The sequence below is a fragment of the Mesoplodon densirostris genome, chromosome 2 (assembly GCF_025265405.1).
Source record: "Mesoplodon densirostris isolate mMesDen1 chromosome 2, mMesDen1 primary haplotype, whole genome shotgun sequence".
Classification (NCBI taxonomy): Eukaryota; Metazoa; Chordata; class Mammalia; order Artiodactyla; family Ziphiidae; genus Mesoplodon; species Mesoplodon densirostris.
Window position 1 is genome coordinate 136235316 of NC_082662.1, and position 19977 is coordinate 136255292.

Consider the following 19977-nt stretch of genomic DNA (forward strand, 5'->3'; position numbering starts at 1 on the left):
ATTCTCATAAGAAATCAGTTTGTCTTTGTTTTGTTTTGTTTTTTTGATGGAGCTTGTTATGTTAGAATGTTTTTCCTTTTGAAAGATAGTGGGTTGATCATTCCAATTTGTGTCAGGCCCAGGAAGACTGAAAAAACCTAGGATCTGATGGCATTGCTGCTTAAATCCTCAAGCAGGGGAGGGAGTTACTATGTAGACATCTGCACAGGCTATTCCTCAGTATATGAAGCTGTAAAGAAATGCCTTCAAACTTCCAAGAGCCCACTATCATTACCATTTTAAAGAGGAAAGGGGAAAGAACTGACTTCAGCAGCCATCAATCAGGTCATCTTTGTGCTCTCCATTTCTGGACGGAGACCTTCTGGATCATTGACCATGCACTTCTTGAATCATGGTGTGGCTTTAGACTTCAATGTGATGTAGCGGACCTGATCCTTTGCGGCACATCAGATATAGGAAACGTGCAGGTAACAAAACTAAGATCCCCACCCCTCCATTCAGTTATCATTTGATTTATTAAAACAAACAAACAAAAACCACTGAAGAGCTATTCTAGTGGCTGTAAAATAAGCTTGTCTTTTAAAAATATTTACTAAATCTTAAAGATGTCCCATGATGGTTTATTTAGTTTCATGAAAATTAATGATGTCCTATATATCATGTGCATAGTACGTCTAGTCATACTTATTGATGCAGTAAGAGAACTAAAAATTGAAAACGGGGTGTTACTTTGCATACCTGATAATTCTTCCTATTTAAGAGCTTCAGAATACCAGCAAAAAGTCTAGCTGGTAACATAGGAATTATATGCCCTTGAGGTATTCTTAACAGAAAACACAAAATTGTACATTTTGTGTACTGAGAAACCTGAAAGAGACGATCAGGTTTTTTGGTTCAATCTTCATTATAGGCAGAGGTTTTCAGTCACAAACTGAGCATTAGGGTGTCATTGGCGTTTGCTGTTTTAGCACTGTTTTATACAATGGTGCATTTCTTAGCAAAATGGAAAACAAAATTCAGAAAGCCAACATGTGCTGGTAGTGGTGTGTCCATGTGGAATATCCAACTGAAGGTACAGGGCAGTGACTTTCATCCCTGGCTGTGCTTTGGAATCACTTAAGGGAACTTTAAAACAAATTCTGTTGATGTCTGGCCTCTACCTCAAACTGATTAAATCAGAAATCTTTGGGGTGGAGCCAGGACTTACTTTTTTAAAGCTCCCCTACTGATTCTAATGCATAGCCATGGTTGAGAACCACAGGGTGATTGGTATTGTTCAGCCTTCTATTTATAGGACTATAAGACATTTTTGTTAATCAGCATGTGTTTAGACCTGTCATGTGTTTAAGTACTATGGGTTCTAAATAGAATATAATATTTGGATTTTCTTCATCAAAAGCTTCCAGTCTTAGGGAGATATAATAACATCCGTAAAAATAGTTAATCTTAACAGCATTATTGTTATAATAGCATATTTATATATTAAACTGTACTATTAATAACAGCAAACTCTTAGAAAGTACTTAAAATGGGCCAGATGCTGTTTCAAACACTTTACATATATTAGCTCATTTAATCCTAGGAGGAATAGTACTAAATATAGTACTATTTTTATCACTATCTATAGTGAGGAAACTAAGGTACAAAAAGGTCAAGTTAATTGCCTAAAGTCCAAAAACAAGTGACAGGGCTGGGAACCAAGTCCAGGTAGACCAGCTGTTCTAGGATCAGAATTCTCAACCACTTCTTCTCAAAAATGTGCTTAAAGAACTTATATATATATATAATATATAGGATCAAGAAGGACTTCACGTAAAACCGAGTCCTGCTGAATGTGAAGTGGCAGATTTCTTAGCAATGAAGCCTTGAAATAGCCAGTATATATATCATCATAGAAACTGTGCTTATTTAAACAACTCTACTGGCTTGATTACAATAATTGAGGATGAAGAAAAATGGAATATTCAAACATCTTTTATATAGCTAGCAGGAAGAGCTGAAGAAAATTTTAGGGATACTGAAGTATATATAAATTGTTATATGTATAGCTGGCAAAACTATAGATAAACCATCCTTTATACAATAATCAGAAACGGGAAGGTAAAAGCTTTGGGAAAACTCTAAACATGAGATGGGGTCTTAAATAATTGTCTCTTCAAATAAAGACTGCAATAGAAGTTACCTAATATTTTATACTGTAATTAGGCTTTATTGGCTAACCACAGATTGGTCTTTATTTTAATAAAAAAATAATTATAGTAATGTCAGTGAATTTAATAAGTAGATGCTGTATGGTCACAGAGATAACTCATACTAAGTAAAATTTTAAACCAAGTGAACTTCTGATCCTGGTCATAGAAGTGAAAGTCTTTTTTATAGTATTTCATGGAAAATGACTTTGGCTATTTTTTTACCCCTAGAGTGTAATTGTTTTTAAATTTTGCTTTGTTAAAAAAAAAAAAAGTCAACCTGGGCAAATGAAGTAAATGAGAATAATTAATTATATAACATTGTTTCATTACAGTGGATGAATATATTGCAATTGCAAAGGAGAAACATGGCTACAATGTGGAACAGGTATGTAGAGAAGCATTTTAATATTAAGGTTTGCCTCAGTATTTTTCAAATCCAAAGAACATCTCATGATAGTTTCTGTCTTAAGAAAGTGCATAAGTTCAACCAACTTTATAGATACTACAAAAGTCCTAGCAAAGTCTGACCTTTCATCATCAAGGATTTTGCTTTTATAAACATTATTTATCTCAAGGGCTTGAACATTTTTCTCTCGATACCTCTGTTTCTTATCTGTTTTGAGTTCTTAAAGTATCTGAAAGCCTTCAGGATTACTCTAGCAGATGCTCAAGAAAAAGGGAAAATTTTTTTAAGTAGAGGTAATTCTCTTTGACTTTTTAACCTAAAAGTCCTAAAAGTTAAACTTTTTATTTAAAGAAATACTTAAGATTTTTAGATTTTGAAGGAAATCATTCACAAAGGGCTTTAAGAAAAACTAGAAAACTTTAAAAGGAGATATATATGGCATATGGTTCATTATCCCTAGTAATAAGGGAATGGAGAACATGGAAAAATAAAAGTGAATAGAAATTCTTAAATTTCATTTCGACTAAGTAAAAAATCAACCTTTATCAGAATTACTATAAAGTAAGTGAATTTTCTGTAACGTGGATTATTAAGAGCTAACTTTATAGTTAGTAACATGATTAAATAATAGAGAGTCATTTCAGTGAAACTGAGATGTTTATCTAAATGTAGTTAACTGTTCTGTGGATTTTGAAGACCTTGATTACGTATTTTGTTTTTAAGCCTCAGCTTGCTTTTTAATATTTGTTTGAGAAGGTTAATCCTTCAAAATGTGACTATACATATTTTCATTTTCATGTTCATTTTCAAGGAGTATTACCAAAGTACAGAAATTAAAAACTCACTATTTAGAAAGTTGCTGTATCTCTTCTTAAAAAATAAATCTTTATCCCCTAAATGATACTCTGTACCTTATAGTAAAGATAAAGACCTACCTACCGCTTACTTACGATAGAAGGGAAAGTTGTTGAATTGTTAGAAATTATCCATTTCAGACTTTCCTATGATTTGGTAATAAAGTCATTGAAGTTATTAATATGCCTCATAATAATTCTTTGTGTATGTTATGATAATAAAGAACATTAAAAAATATATGTGGTAAAATATTGTTAAAGTTGCAGTTGAGGTACTCTTACTTCTTAGAAGTATTTAGCCCATGATACACTTCTAACTGGTTAAAACATAAATATTTCTCTACTGAGTCTTGACTGAGCACTTCTAGTTTTGTGTTATAATTGATAGTTTCATTTAAGTATTGACTTACAGGTTATTTTTCCTTTTAGCATATTTTTCTCTACACATTGACAAATGAATAAATGTGAGTGAAAGTCTTGATATGAGCCTACAAACCTGCTTTAGTAATTATAGCCACTCTCCTCAGCTCACTTTTTCTAGATTCTACAGCAAATATGGTATGTAAGGACATTTACTGTTCTGAGGCCCTGATTAAAAGAAATAAATAAATGAGGTCTGCTACCTGGGCACCCCTGATTAAAAGCCCCAAACTGTGAGTGTATCTTCAGTTGAAGTCATAGGCTTAAGATTTTAACCTAATTTGTGTTTAACTGTCTTAAGTGTGATGGAACATAAGTCCATTAAAACCAAAGGGGAATGATTTCTCTTCAAAGGCACTTGGCATGTTGTTCTGGCATAAACATAACATTGAGAAGTCCCTTGCTGATCTCCCTAATTTCACTCCCTTTCCGGATGAGTGGACAGTGGAAGATAAAGTCCTATTTGAACAAGCCTTTAGTTTTCATGGGAAGAGCTTTCACAGGATTCAGCAAATGGTATGGTAATTTTGCTCTTACTGTGATTCATACCTGAGTGATAACCTTATTCTATTGTTAAACACTTCCTAATTATTAAATACAAAAAAGTTTTCCAATCTAATTTTAATTTTTAAAAATATTTTGAAATAAGTATATTTTACATTGTCTTATTTTCTACTATTCTAATGCATGATCATTATGTGCCATTTCATTGTAATAAATTAACATTTATTATGACTTAAGTATATGTTTAATAGAGTTACTAAATACGTTTGTCATTTCAGGAAAAAAATCACAATTTCATTTTTATTTTTAAATGTTTCATTTTTCTAACATTAGGATTTTATTTTCAAATTTATATTCCTTTGGATATGAAAACCAATTTTTAGAAATTCTGTATTATTTCAACATTGTTCAGGTGCTGTTGCTTTTTTTTTATTTAAAGAAAAGCTATTTCTAGTTGTTAAATTTCTAGTATTGTGTCAAAATAATATAAATCTGAGAAGTTGCTACATTAAACTCTTTTAACTTGAATGAGTGGAAATTAAATAATGTTTGCAAATATATCTAAGTGTCTTCCATAATCAAAGAGAACATTTTTAATTGGAAGTGTGTGTCCTTGTTTGCCAGTATGAGAAAGCAGTGCATGATCATTAGTCATTTTAATACCCAAGACGTTATTTTGTAGCTTAAGTCTATTTGCATCATCTATCATTTTAATTTTATCTCTCCTTTCCCTGCTCAGAATAAATAAGAATATTTATTTAGAAATGTGAGTGACATAGATATGGTGGGGTGCTATGGCTATAGCTGCATTTTTTTAGCTCTATAATTCATAAAGGTACCTGGGAAAATATTTTTTGTCTATGCTTTTGTTTGCTAAGTATCAAAGAATAATAGAAATATTATTCATTCTGTTAATCAGAGTTTATGAATAAACTTGCTTGATATTAACATGATTTTTTTTTCAAGCTTCCAGATAAGACAATTGCTAGCCTTGTGAAATATTACTATTCCTGGAAAAAAACTCGATCTAGGACAAGCTTGATGGATCGCCAGGCTCGTAAACTAGCCAATAGACATAATCAGGGTGACAGGTGGGTTGAATGCCTTTATGTAGTTACAGGTATTGCTTGTATTTCCTAAGGCAGAACAATTATCACAATACAGTATAAATGCTTCTTATCCTTACATTCATGTTTGTACTCTGACAAGAAGAACTGAGTGATCAGAAATCTTAATAGTAAGAACTCTCTTCAACTCTTGAACTGTTAATCATAGCCAGCAAACCTTGCAACTGAGTTATATGTGAGTAGTATTTAACTAATCACAAATGCTTCCTTTCAGTACTGATGTATTCAATACATATATTTAGAATATGTTAAGAAATATATTCTCTGGAAGATGGTCTTTCCACAGTTATCTGAGTAACTGAGGTCCACATTATTGTAGCTGTATCTTTCTGGTAGTATAAAAGTTCATTTTTTCAGTTCTCCCCTTGGAACACATTTATTACTTTGATATAATAACTTATTATTTCAGTTCTCCAGTTGGAAAATAAGTATTATATCAATTAATAAATGTGTTCTTTTTCCCAAATGATATTTCTTTCTAAATATCTTTCCTATTGGGTCTCTGTTTTTTAGCTAGAAATGTTTGCTTAAATGATTCTATATACCTAAAAGGGTAAATGTTTCTAAACACTACAGAAATCTAAACTATAAAAGCTCGTCTTCCCAAGAACAACTCTTGGGGAATATTTAGTAAAATTATTAGCCAGGTATATTGCAGTTTGATGAGAGCACTGGAATAGAATAAAAGGAAGTGAAGTAAGTTTATTAATCTTTGGTTTTTTTCAGTGATGATGATGTGGAAGAAACACACCCAGTGGATGGAAACGATAGTGATTATGATCCCAAAAAAGAAGCCAAGAAAGAGGTAATGATAATCATTAGGGTGCTTATAATTGTTCTACAAATCCACTCCAAAAAACGAATAGTACTTCATATTAAGAAAAACATTTTTACATAATGGGTTAAAAGGTAGTAAATTTCAAAGTTAATTGGAGGTTTTTGGAAAAACGGTAACATCTAGAACTCCAATTAGCCAGTGACTTAAGTAATTTTGGGGTTATCTCATCCACTCCGAAGTATAAAAGCCCTGCCACGATGCCTATTCTTTTTTTTTTTTAATAAATTTATTTATTTATTTATTTATGGCTGCATTGGGTCTTTGTTGCTGCGCGCAGGCTTTCTCTAATTGCGGCGAGCAGGGGCTCCTCTTCGTTGCGGTGTGCGGGCTTCTCATCGCAGTGGTTTCTCTTGTTGCAGAGCATGGGCTCTAGGCTCATGGGCTTCAGTAGTTGTGGCTCGAGGGCTGTAGAGCACAGGCTCAGTAGATGTGGTGCACGGGCTTAGTTGCTCCATGGTGTGTGGGATCTTCCTGGACCAGGGCTTGAACCCATGTCCCCTGCATTGGCAGACGGATTCTTAACCACTGTGCCACCAGGGAAGTCCCCATGCCTATTCTTTTTTTTATTATTATTATTTTTTATTTCTGGCTGCCCCAAGTAGCTTGTGGTATCTCACTTCCCGGACAAGGGATTGAACCCAGGCCACAGCAGTGAAAACCCGAAATCCTAACCACCAAGCCACCTGGGAACTCTCCACAATGCCTATTCTTTAATCCATAGAAAAGAAGTAGAACCACCCTCAGATAATACAATATTAGGTTTAGAATATTCTTGGAAAACATTTAGTTTATTCCATGTTATAACAAATTATTAATTAGTACCAGGTATACTGACAGCAGTGAAAATTGAAAGCTGCATCAAAGGAAGAGATGGAAGAATCCCCAACTAGAAGAGCACTCATATTCCTCAATTTAATGATAATAATGATGACTTAAAATCATTAAGGAGAAAAGTTTTGAATTGATATGCATGCTCATTTATTAAGGCAAGGAATTACATAATTGTAAACAAATAGACCAAATGTTGATGGGTAAAGGCTTGTGATGTATTGGCAGCTGTGGAATAGTGAAAATAACATTGAAAATTGGAGAATGTGACTTCATCCAATATGACTCCCATTCCTCCTCTTAAAGAACTCAATGCCATGGCCCATTCCGGCCCTTGTCATCATTCATCAATGAAATTTAATAAATCCTACTAGTAACTTGATATCTTACTGATTTTCTTACTACTGCTAAATGTTCTCAAATTCCTTGATTCCTTCATTTCTTTTCCAAGTCTCCTTGTTTCCCTAAACCATAGACCAAATGACCAATTACTTAAGTGGCTCCCTTCCCAGTATCTTTGACTCCCCATTTCTCTCACCCTTCTGCTATTCCTTCTCTAACCCTATAAACCCACAATGCTGGATCAGTTGCTATTCTTGGTCTGGTGTAGCAGGAGAAAATTGCATGACCATGTATATTGTTGCTACTTACAAAAAGTATTTTCCAATCTCAGTGTAGCCCTTAGCACCTCTCAGTTTTTAACCTGTAATTTTCAGTTTTTTCCATTGGTAAAATTAAAAGGTTTGTATTGACAATCAAAGAGGTAATATGTATAAAAGCACTTATTACAGTACCCTGTACATAATAAATCTTGAATAAAATTTATTATGTAAGCAACTGTTTGAACATTCATCCTTTTCTACACATCACCTACCACCTCTCCACTCCCCTAAAAAAACTTAGCAGATAACTTCACTTTCTACTTCATGGAGAAAATGTCAAGTAGGAACACCCTTAAATTCCAGCCCTTCCCCTAACCTCTGTGCTACCATACTACCCTTTTTATCTGAGTATATTTACACTTAGAATGTTACATTAAAATTTTTGTATTTTGCCCACTAAGCTGTGAACTCTTTGAAGTCAGGGCCTCAGTAACATTGGAACATCTAGTATCCCCTAGCACTTTACATAGTACTCATTGTCCACTTCCTTGCTGGTACTTGATAGGATGAGATTTTTTTTTTTTTTTTTTTTTTTTTTTGCGGTACGGGGGCCTCTCACTGTTGTGGCCTCTCCTGTTGCGGAGCACAGGCTCTGGATGCGCAGGCTCAGCGGCCGTGGCTCACGGGCCCAGCCACTCCGCGGCATGTGGGAGCCTCCCGGACCGGGACACGAACCCGTGTCCCCTGCATCAGCAGGCGGACTCCCAACCATTGCGCCACAGGGAAGCCCAGGATCAGATTTTTTTAAATGTCACAAATCCAGTAATATGAAATTACTGAATGAACAGTCTGAGCTGAATGCCTCTCTCTCAAGATAGGTCCCTCCCCTTGTTCTGTATAATTTCACTGCTTGTTTGACCTATCTTATCCCTTCATATTGCCTCTAGGACCTTCTGTTTGCCATACTTTCAACCTTTTCATTGCAGCCCAGAAGTAAGCTCCAGTCTTTCGTTTAAAAGCATGACTATCTCTCAACCAGTCTAGAAAGAATTATCCTCCTTAGCATTACTTCACTCGAGTTTGCTTCAGTCAGACTTCTGTCCCTTTACTTCACTGAAACTGCTGATAGGTCAGCAGTGACCTCCTAACTGCCACATCCAAGGACTGGTTTCTCAGTGTACTCTCCTTGTGCTTCCTGTATTGTTTCAAGTTATTGACCCCTCCCTTCTTCTGAATATCTCTTTTTGAGTTTTCTAACACCATTCTCTGATTCCTGTCTACCTTTTTAACCATTGTGTCTCAGTTTTAGTGACTTCTTTTTCTCAATTACTCTGTTCATTATGTCATTACCGTTTTTAATTCTCTCTCTCAAGTAACTAAATTTTGTTCTTTTCTCTTTGGTCTTCTAGGTGACTGCCTTATTTTTAGGTTTTCATCTCTTCTCTGAATTACTGACATTTTCTATCTTATCTTAATTTACCTTATCTCCATGCCTCCAGACTGCACCACACCTTCCAAGTCCATTCTTCACCCTGCTGCCAAAGCAATCTTTTTAAAACCAAATTTACTGTTTGCAACCCTTCCATGGCTTTGTCCATAGGATAAAACAGTCTTTCTAGTTAGGCATTCCCTGCCCCACCTCACTTATTTCATATTACTAAGAGAGTTTCAGGTAGGTGTTTTAGTTCCCCCAGCCTTTGTTCTTTGTTGGCCCATTTTTTTTCTAGAATTCCCTTTCTTCTCAAATCTGCCAGGCAAATTCCTCATAACTCTGCAACATATAGCTCGTCTATGAACTCTCCTGTGCCTTATGTTGAATTGACCACTGCCTTAGTTTTCTTTAAATCCATTGCAGTACTCAGTGAGCTAAGTGGTACTTGTTTACATCTGGTTTCCCCTCACCTGCCTACCTATCCCTGGGTGGTAAGCTCTTAAAGAGCAAGAATTGTGTCTTAACTACAGGGCCTGGTAGATAGTAGGCTTTCAGTCAAATTTATTTTAACAGATGAGAATATATGTTATGAATTCTTAATTACTGTGCAAATATGAGAGATAAGGGATTTGGGTTTAGTTATGAAGGAAATGTATGTATGTGGAATACTGTTTTTTCCAACTATGCGAGATGGTACTTACACATTTGGTCTTTTGTTTGCCTGTGATCTCATCCTTTTAGCAAATATAGTGAGGGGAGTAAAAGTTAAAAAGTGTTAAAAACATACTGCAAGATTGTGGTCCAAGGCTGGCACTGTTTGTCAGCAGCTTCATTCATTTCTCTGTTCTTTCACAGATGATAGGGCCACCACTCAGGGAATGATACTACATCATTACCTTTAACACACATATTTATAGCTGCTTCTGCATGTTGTTGACACATTATATGGAAAGATTTTTAACTTTTAAAAATTATGAACTATACATACCATAGACTGTGTACAATTTAAAGAATAATAATAAAACAAACACCAGTGTGTCCATGACTGAGCTCAAGAAACAGAAGTCCTTTGTGTATGTTTTCTTTATTGCACCCCTCCCTTCTTTCCAGTGGGAACCTCTATCCTGAAATTTATCAATTATTCACTCCCTTTTTTATAGTTTTATCACAAAGTTATGTACCTCTGAGCAACTCACATTTAGTTTTGTACATTTCAGACTTGATTTAAATGGTATATTGTATGTGTTCAGCTACCCGCATTTTTTTGTTGCTGTCCAACATGTTTTTGCAGTTAATTTTCATTGCTGTATTACAGTGTTCTGTTGTATGCATATGCTACAACTTAACCACTCTCTAATTAATGGACATCATTTCTAGCTTTTTATTATTATGAACAATACTGATAAGAACATATCCTGGATACATATATATAAGAGTTCCTTTGGGACAGCGGTTCTCAGCTAGGTTTAGTATTACTCACAGAAAGGGCATTTAAAAATTATGGACGTGTTTTTGGTTGATGGGCACCACTGGCATATAATGGGAAAGGGATGCCAGCTCTCCTGAAATGCACAGCACAGATTGTTCCACCAAAATGCCAGCAGTGACTTAGTGAGTAATAATACCCTAGGATTGTTTGGAGTGGAGTTACTCTATTTTAGGGTATAACCATGTTTAACTTTCCTAGGTAATGGCAAATCATTTTCTACATTTGATGCACTTCTGTTGGGCTATGAGAGTACTCATTATCCACTTCCTTGCCAATACTTTATGTGGTAAGACTTTCAAGATGTTAGAAATCTGATAACCTGAAATGGTATCTCATTGTGTTCTCAATTCATTCATGAGATTACTAATAAGGCTGATTATTTTTCCATCTGTTTGTTGTCTATTATTGTGTCTTTTTTTAATGCTTATTTGTGTTTGTTCTTTATCTATTGGTTTGTTTTTGTCCTTAAAGACAATGTATACAATTTTTAAGTTTTAAAGTTTTGTTTTTTACACTTAAGTCCTTGATCTTTCAGTAATTAGGTTTTGTTTATGTTGTGAGATAGAGACCCATTTTTATTTATTTGTTTTCTAATATGGAAGTGAGTTCATTTCTTTCAACTGGTCTGCCATGTCAGCTTCATCATAGATGAGGTTTCTATATATGTATGGCTCTCTAGTCTGCTTCTCTTGTCAGTTATATATCCCTTGTCAGTCACACAATGTCTTAATTACTATAACTTTATAATAAGTCTTGATAGCTGCTATGATGAGTCCCATTACTTGGTAGTGCTTCTAAAAGTGAAAGTCCTTGGCTATTTTTGGACTTTTGCTCTCAAACTTCAAAGTAGGAAAGTGCTACTTGATGTTCCGTTGAATCTACATATAAACTGGAGAGAAATGAAATCTTTAATTGTTTATAGATTAGTTTGCATTTCCTATATAGAGGTTTATATTATCTGAAAATAATAGCAGTTTTATTTCTTTTCAGTCCTTATAATACCTTTTATTTCTTCCCTTACTGAACTGGTTAGAATCACCAGTATAATGTTGAATGAAGTTATGATAGCAAATATTTTTATCTTATTCCTGACTTTAGAGGGAATGATTTTTGTGTTTCAACATCAAGTAGGATGTTATTAAAGGTTTTTGACTTGCTCACATGACTGGTAATTGATATACTAGCTGTTAGCTAGCATTCCTCTCTAGCCTGGTGGTCCCTTAGTAATTTGGTTTCTGACCATGGCTGGTTTCCTCCAAAGTAATCATCCCCAAATCTACTGCATTCTGTTGGTTATAAGTGAATTACTAAAGTTGGTCCAGAATCAAGGAGAATGGGAGAGAGTCCCACTTCTCAGTGGTTGGAATGTTGAGGAATTTGAGGATATGTTTTAAAACCTCCAAGTCTAGAATGTCGAATTTTCATAAATGTTTTTCCATGTGTGCTTGAGAGTAATACATACTCTAATTATTGGTTACAGGTTTTTTATGTGTCTTAATTGAAGCTTGTCAGTTATATGCTTGAAATCAATATTCTGTTACTGCTTGCCTACTTGCTAGGGTTGTTTCAGTTGGTGTTTATGTGCTTATCTGATGGATTATTGAGAAATAATACTTTTTATATTTTGAAGCTATTGTTATTAGGTGTATAGAAATTGTTTTATCTTGTTGAATTGAACCTTTTATCAATATGTAATGATCCTTTCATCTCTTTTGATGTCTTCTACTTTTCAAGATTATTTTGTCTGATATAACTCTATCACCTTTCTTTTGTTAAGTGTTTGCCTGGTATATCTTTATTGCTTAATTTCAACATTTCTATGTCCTCACATTTTAAGTATGTGTCTTACAGGAGCATATAGGTTGGATTTTATATTTTATCTAGAGAGTTTAGCTCCTATATACCAGTCATGATCATTGATATTTGTAGTTTTGTTCTTTCTTATTTTTACCTTCTATTTGACTTGCTTTTTCTGGTTTTCTTTCCCCTCCTTTATGGCCTTCTTTTTGGATTAAGAATCCATCTCTTGTTTGATTTTGTTTTTTTTTTAACTGTCTACTAGTTTGGAATGTTTCTATATTTCTATTCTTACGGTGTATTCTGGAAATTTTATCCTGCGTATTTAACTTAAAGCCTAATATTGGTGTTTTTAATGGGATTCTGATTAATATAAGACCCTTAGGCTGCTTTGACTTCAACCACTATCCTCTTGATTTATATGCTATTTTTGCCAAGTTTTAGTTACATCTTATTTTTTAAAGTATCTCATATTAAACACATAGTCGGGGTTAGTTTAGATTTACCCACATGCTTAAAATTAATTTTGCTTATCATTCTTTCTTGAATCTTAGAACTTTCTTTGAAAATAATTTTTCTTTTTTCTTAAGTGTATCTTTTACAGGTTAATTTAATGAGAGTCTATTGATTATAAACACAGTCAGTTTTGGAATGTCCAAAGTGTCCTTCCTTTTTCTTGAACACTTAGTTTTGCTGGGGTTAGACTTCTAGGTTGTCGGATATTATTTGAAGATATTATTCTACTGCTTTCTGATTTCTGTCATTGCTTTAGAGAAGTCTGCTGTCAGGCTAGTTACCATTCCTTTGGAGGTAATTTAGCTTTTCTCTTTGTCTGCTTTTATGATCTCTTCTTTGTCTTTAGTGTTCTGTAGTTTCATTTTAATGTATCTGGTTATGGATTTCTTTTTTTAAACTTGCTTCGGATTCATTTGTACTTTCTGAATCCTGTCTTAAGTTCTGTAAAATTCTCATTTGTTGTCTCTTTGAATATAGATTCTCCCTCATTCTCTCTATTCTTTCTTTTGGGAATTCTTTTTAGAAATGTAATGGACTTTTCACATGTCTCTTAACCACTCATATTTTCCATCCTTTTGTCTTTCCATACTTCTGTACTATGTTTCGGGCATTTTTCTCATATGTGCATTTGAAGTCACTAATTTTCTTTTGAGCTCTGTCTGATCAGCTAAGTAACCCATCCATTGAGTTTCTAATCTCATTTATAATAGTTTTTATTTCTAGATGTTCTATTTGGTTGGTCAGTTTTGATAGACTCATTTCTTATAAGAATATTCCATATTTTCAGTTCTTTTATTTCTTTATACACATATAACACATTTTTGTATTATCTTTACCTAGTAATTGTAATATTTGTCATCTTTGCGGATATAATTCTATTGTTTGCTTTCTGCTGTGTTTCACTCATGAGGCTTGTTTGGCAGTTTGTGGTTGTGAGCTCATTTTCCTTGGAACATATTTGTTGAAAGTTTTTGAGACCTGGTTTTACAGTGCATTCTTCTGAGGATAGTTTGCCTTTACTCCTGCTAACTGTCTGAAGGCCCTACCAACCTGAGACACTTCAAAGTAAATTTTCGATTTGGGGTTTTTCAGGCCAGACAGTTCCTGTAAATTTAGTCCCCAAACCTGCCTGAATATAGGCCTGTGGTTAGGGATTCTTAGGGAAGACTTTTTGGTTTCTTTCCTTTCCTTTCGGCCAAAGATGAAGTAGGCATGACTTTCTTTAATCATCTTCTCCCTCTGCAGGGCAGGGGCACTTTTCCTACTTTGCACAATGATAGAGTCCCCTTCCAGAGTTCTGGCTTTAACTCCTGTGCCCTGCACCTGTTGTCCATTGAAGCCTAGGCAAATGTCAGCTCCTGCCTCCTTGCTTATCCCTCTGTTTTCCTGCTTTCTCATCATTTCTGGTCTCTGAGGGATTTCCTCACCTCTCTGCCAGCTCAGAAATGAATTTAAAAGATTTTAAAAATATATTTGATCTAGAGACTTCCCTGGTGACACAGTGGTTAAATATCCACCTGCCAATGCAGGGGACATGGGTTCGAGCCCTGGTCCAGGAAGATCCCACATGCCACGGAGCAACTAAGCCCATACGCCACAACGGCTGAGCCTGTGCTCTAGAGCCCATGAGCCATAAGTACTGAGCCCGTGCACCACAACTACTGAAGCCCTCGTGCCTAGAGCCCGTGTTCCATAACAAGAGAAGCCACCACAATGAGAAGCCCATGCACTGCAACAAAGAGTAGCCCCTGTTCACCGCAACTAGAGAAAGCCCTCACACAACGATAACCCAATGCAGCCAAAAATAAATAAATTTATTTTTTAAAAAAATACTTGATCTAGCAATTTTAGAAGTGCTATACTGGGAGGCGTTTCCCTGAACATCAAATCTGTCATGTGTTGCTTTGAGTTGAATTTTAAGTAACAAAGTGGATTATACTTCACTATACAACTATTTTGTGACTTTTCTTGGAGTTTCTTTTTCTAAAGAATTGGATTATTAAGTCTATTCAGTGAAATAGCCTTCAGCCTAATGGACATAAGTTTCTAATGGATTCCTGTCTGAGAAGCACAGAATAACATTGTATTTTTACATCACACTTTAAGAATATTGCAAGTAATAATGAAATCCTCCTAAGAGTTCATGGTGATCATTGTTAGAACTTTTCTAACCTCTTCCAAAATGCAAATTTGAACTTTATTTTATTCACAGATAAATAGACTTGGAGTTTAGAAATGTTGTTAGGATTAAAATAATCCTGTGCCCTTTTTAATTTTTAGAAGGCATAGTTCTCTTTCAACAACTCTAAAGTGAGAATGAAATGTTATCTCTTTTTTACCAGTTGTCTAATTTGCCACTTGTCATGATTCCTAATTTGCCCCTTTTATTACTTTCTTTAAAACTTTGCACTTAATAAGTTATAGCTTCCCCCTCCCCTTTATTGCTGAGGGAAAATATATCCCATCTTGAAATCTTGAAGCAAACAGAAATAGTTTAGAGTCCACCTTATTTCTTTTCATTTGTTCATAGTCCTCTGGGCATAGAAACCAAACATTTTATTGAGTGGATTAATCAAAGATACGTTATGTTATATGCTTATTTCCTCCTAATTGATAAGTTGTTGTGTGTGTGTGAATTTGGACTCGTATGTAATATAATTGATTAGAAGTATTTTGTAGGTGTACTTAGTGTAACAGATACTTCTACTAGTAATAGACTGTTTTCAGTTTATACATTTGTAAAAACCAAATGACCTATTATTCTGTCTTTATTCTTCCAGGGTAATACTGACCAACCTGTCCAAACTAGCAAGATTGGACTTGGGAGGAGAGAATATCAAAGTTTACAACACCGCCATCATTCTCAGCGTTCTAAGTGCCGTCCACCTAAGGGCATGTATTTAACCCAGGAAGATGTGGTAGCTGTTTCCTGTAGCCCCAATGCAGCCAACACCATCCTGAGGCAACTGGACATGGAGTTGATCTCTTTAAAACGTCAGGTATTTTATAAAAATCATATTTTTGATGATTCTATTTTGCTTATATGCTTTTATCTCAGTAAACAAGTTTTTTTGCAGATTTTCTCAGCCACCCATTTACATAAGTTTTGTTTTTTTATTTACCTTGTTTCCAAGTTATAAGATGCCTCTGTCTTTCTAGATTTGAATCCCAGCATTGCTACCTGTTAGCTTTGTGATGTTGGGAAATAATAAAGTCTCTGTAAGCTTCCATTTTTTATTTATAAAATTGGGCATAATAATCATACTTCTCTCACAGGTTGTTGGGAATTATTTGAGATAATACATGTAGATTGTTCAGCAGTGTTTGGCACATTTTGAATGCTCAGTGAATAATGGCTGCCCTCTTCATTATTATCATTATCACAAGTAGTAGTAGCAGCAGTATTATTTAAAAGTATCATTATCATAATCAGGTAGTGGTTAAGTTAGGTTTTAGAGTCAGTGATCCTAAGTTCTAACCCTAGCTACACTGTCTACTTGCTGCGCAACCATAGAGGAGCTTGTTTAACTTCTCTCAACTTCAGTTTTCCCATCTCAAAATGAGGATAATAATATTTTTGCTTGGGAGGAATCAAACAAGATAGTATACGGTAAGTGCTTAAAACATTACTGCCTTGCACATAATATGTACACAATTAATGGTTGTTATTAGGTCTCCGGTCTTTCTCAGTCATGTTTTCCTTTATTTATTTATTTGTTTGTTTCTCTTGTTGTTTTAGGTACTCTTCTAAGTCTGTACTTTCTTGCTCTAAATTAACCAGCCTTACACTATTTGCCAGTGACTTCTGAGTCTACTTCTCAAGCTGTGGCTTTTCTCCCAAGCTCTATAGCTACATCTCCAGCTATGAGCTAGACATCTCATCAGATTTCTTTCTGTGTTCCTTGTCTGTTGAAACATCTGAATCATCTTTGACTCATCCCTTGCCTTTATCACTCCCCCAACACACACAAACATAAGTGGTAAGTTATGTGAGTTTCACCTCTGAAGTTTCCTTTAAATCAATCCCCTTTTTTTTTTTTTTTTTTGTGATATGCGGGCCTCTCACTGTTGTTGCCTCTCCCGTTGCGGAGCACAGGCTCCGGACACGAAGGCTCAGCGGCCATGGCTCACGGGCCCAGCCGCTCCGCGGCATGTGGGATCTTCCGGGACCGGGGCAGGACCAGGGCATGAACCGGCGTCCCCTGCATCGGCAGGCGGACTCTCAACCACTGAGCCACCAGGGAAGCCCAATCCCCTTATTTTTAATCTCATCCCTACTACCCTTGTTCAGGCCCTTATCACCTCTTATCTGACAATCCCTGTCTTGTTGATTCTCCTTGCTGTCCATCTCTCTTCAGCTCTATGTTACACATTGTTATCAGTGTTATCCTTTTAAAATTCTGGTATAATCCAGATGACTCATCTTAAAACTCTTCATTAATTTCTACTTGCCTTTAGCAGGTTACAGCAGAGCTAGACAGGAATTTATAGGAAGGTCATGTTAAGAAATTTAAAATTCATCATGAGTTAGGAAACCACTGAAGGATTTAAAAGAGGTATAACATGGTCATATTTACGTTTTTTCAGCTTTATCTCTTTGTATTTTTTTTTCAGTAGTTGCTCTAGGGATTATAATATGCATTCTTAGCTTACAGTGTCATTCTTGCTTAGATATTACAATGTGCATCCTTAGAGTTAATATTATACCACTTCACATATAATGTAAGAACCTTGCAACAGGGTAGTATGGACCAAGATAGTTTTTCTCTATACCAAACATTCAGATTTCTCTATCCCTTGACCCTGGTTACGCACCCACACTGCTTTTATATTTCTCTTTTCTTCTCCAGCAAACTTCCTGAATAAATATCTATCACATTAGCTTACTCTGCTTTCTTACCACTTATTCTCAGAGGCTTCCCAATCTAATTTCTGCCCTACATCCCAACCCAATTCTGCCACTGAAAAAGCTATCCTAAGATTGTTTATGAACAAGTTGCCAGGTCTAATGCCCTCTTCTTGGTTCTTATCTCTTCTGACAACCACTTCTTCCTTCTTAGAATTCCTTTGTTTTGACCTATATGACCCTGGACTCTCAGGTATATATATAGTATATATTTGATTGAATGCTTTGCCTTTAGTCGAACCATACTTGTGTGCAAGACTTCCATCTTCGAACCCACAGCACTCCTTCTCTTTAGAGAACTTCTGAAACACTTTGCCTGTGATATTTTTAAAGTGCGCAGAATTTTTTTAAGTAACGAAGGAATAAAATGTACTCAGTCACCTGTAATCATACTTAATCCTCAACACTACTACTTCACTACTACCTCACTTAAGACTATTTTTTATTGGTTTTTTAAATTAATTTATTTTTTTAATTTATTATTTTTGGCTGTGTTGGGTCTTCGTTGCTGCATGCAGACTTTCTCTAGTTGTGGCGAGCAGGGACTACTCTTCGTTGCGGTGCGTGGGCTTCTCACTGCAGTGGCTTCTCTTGTTATGGAGCACGGGCCCTAGAGCGTGCGGGCTTCAGTAGATGCGGTGTGTGGGCTCAGTAGTTGTGGCTCGTGGGCTCTAGAGCACAGGCTCAGTAGTTGTGGCACACGGGCTTAGTTGCACCGCAGCATGTGGGATCTTCCCAGACCAGGGCTCGAACCCGTGTCCCCTGCATTGGCAGGCGGATTCTCAACCACTGCGCCACCAGGGAAGTCCTATTGATTTTTACAAAGGAACTTTTTTAAAGCTTAAGTTCCTTTCTTGGATATTCGTTTGATGTGTAACATAGTAAAGATTTGCACTCTTGGATTTGCAAATTCTACCACTTTTATATCCCAGACACATCTCATAAGCAGTGTCCAGACTGAATTCTTCCGTGCCCACTAGGTATCTGTTCCTCTTTTTGCATTCCCTGTTTGGACGAATAGCACCACATACACTCAGTTACTCAAACCAGTGACCAAAGAGTTATCCTTGATTTCTCCCCCTCCCTAATTCTCCACAATCAGTTGTTTACAAAGACGTCTTAATTTTGTTTCCAGGTTATTCCTTAACCCATCTCTGTGCACCACAGCCACCGCCACCCCTTCATTTCTACTGTTTAAATCGAAGTCCTCAACGTTTCTCATTCGGATGTTACATTAACTTCTATCTTCTTCACCCCATTCTATTCTCCAGATTACTACTGGAATTATCGTTATAAAAGTGAAATATGGTTATGTTGCTCCCTTGCTTAAGGTTTCCTTCAATCTTTAGGCAAGATTCAAATTCTTTGGTCTGGCCCCAGCCTAACTGCTTGCCGATGCTTTAGGGCTGTCGTGTCTTTCTAATGCTATTCTGCCTGGAAGACATTCCTTCCCCACAATCTTGTCTACCTGCTTCATTGTTATTAATCCATTAAAACTCAATTTAGGTGTCATCTCCTCTGGAAAACTTTCCCTAATCTTCCCCATGATCCACACCTGCTAACACATGCAAACACACTTACTCTCTTCTTTCTCTCTCCAAGACTACGTTAGGTGTTTTAGCACTTATCATACTTTTATATTTATTTGTCTCCCCACTAATCTATGAAATCCCTAAAAACTGAGACTTCACATTTTATCTCTTTATATCTATCTAACATGGCTGATCAATTAACTGCATTTGAACCAACATAGATTTATACATTTTAGCTTTGTTTTTAAGATCTCAGGTGAAAAAAAATTTTGCACATCACTTTATAAATATCAGATTGTCCATACTGGAAAAACAAAAATAGAAAAAAAATAAACAAATGAACAAACAAAAAATCCTAACCCTTAATATTCTAGGTAGAGATTAACAAAATTGCTGGTGGAGTAGTAGTTTAAAACTTGGCATGGTTCAAAATCAGGTTCTACCTCCTATTTCTTTAGCCTTGGGAGTTTCTTAATTTCTCTGTACCTTACCTTCCTCATCATTAAATTGTTACAATAGAAATAGAGTCAGTTC

At 35.6% G+C, this 19977-nt stretch overlaps 1 protein-coding gene across 5 annotated transcripts in view; it reads left to right on the forward strand.

Moving 5' to 3' along the window:
- The window catches only part of RCOR3 (REST corepressor 3), a 50751-nt gene that overhangs the window by 9957 nt on the left and 20817 nt on the right, over positions 1-19977 (forward strand). For 4 of the 5 annotated variants that reach the window (XM_060090920.1, XM_060090921.1, XM_060090922.1 and 1 more), the window contains exons 4-8: positions 2525-2577; positions 4227-4388; positions 5343-5467; positions 6230-6308; positions 15786-16004. In XM_060090920.1, the coding sequence (XP_059946903.1) occupies positions 2525-2577; positions 4227-4388; positions 5343-5467; positions 6230-6308; positions 15786-16004 (638 nt within the window). Of the gene's footprint in view, positions 1-448; positions 468-2524; positions 2578-4226; positions 4389-5342; positions 5468-6229; positions 6309-15785; positions 16005-19977 lie in introns of those variants that run through there. The other variant, XM_060090925.1, reaches the window with a different exon arrangement.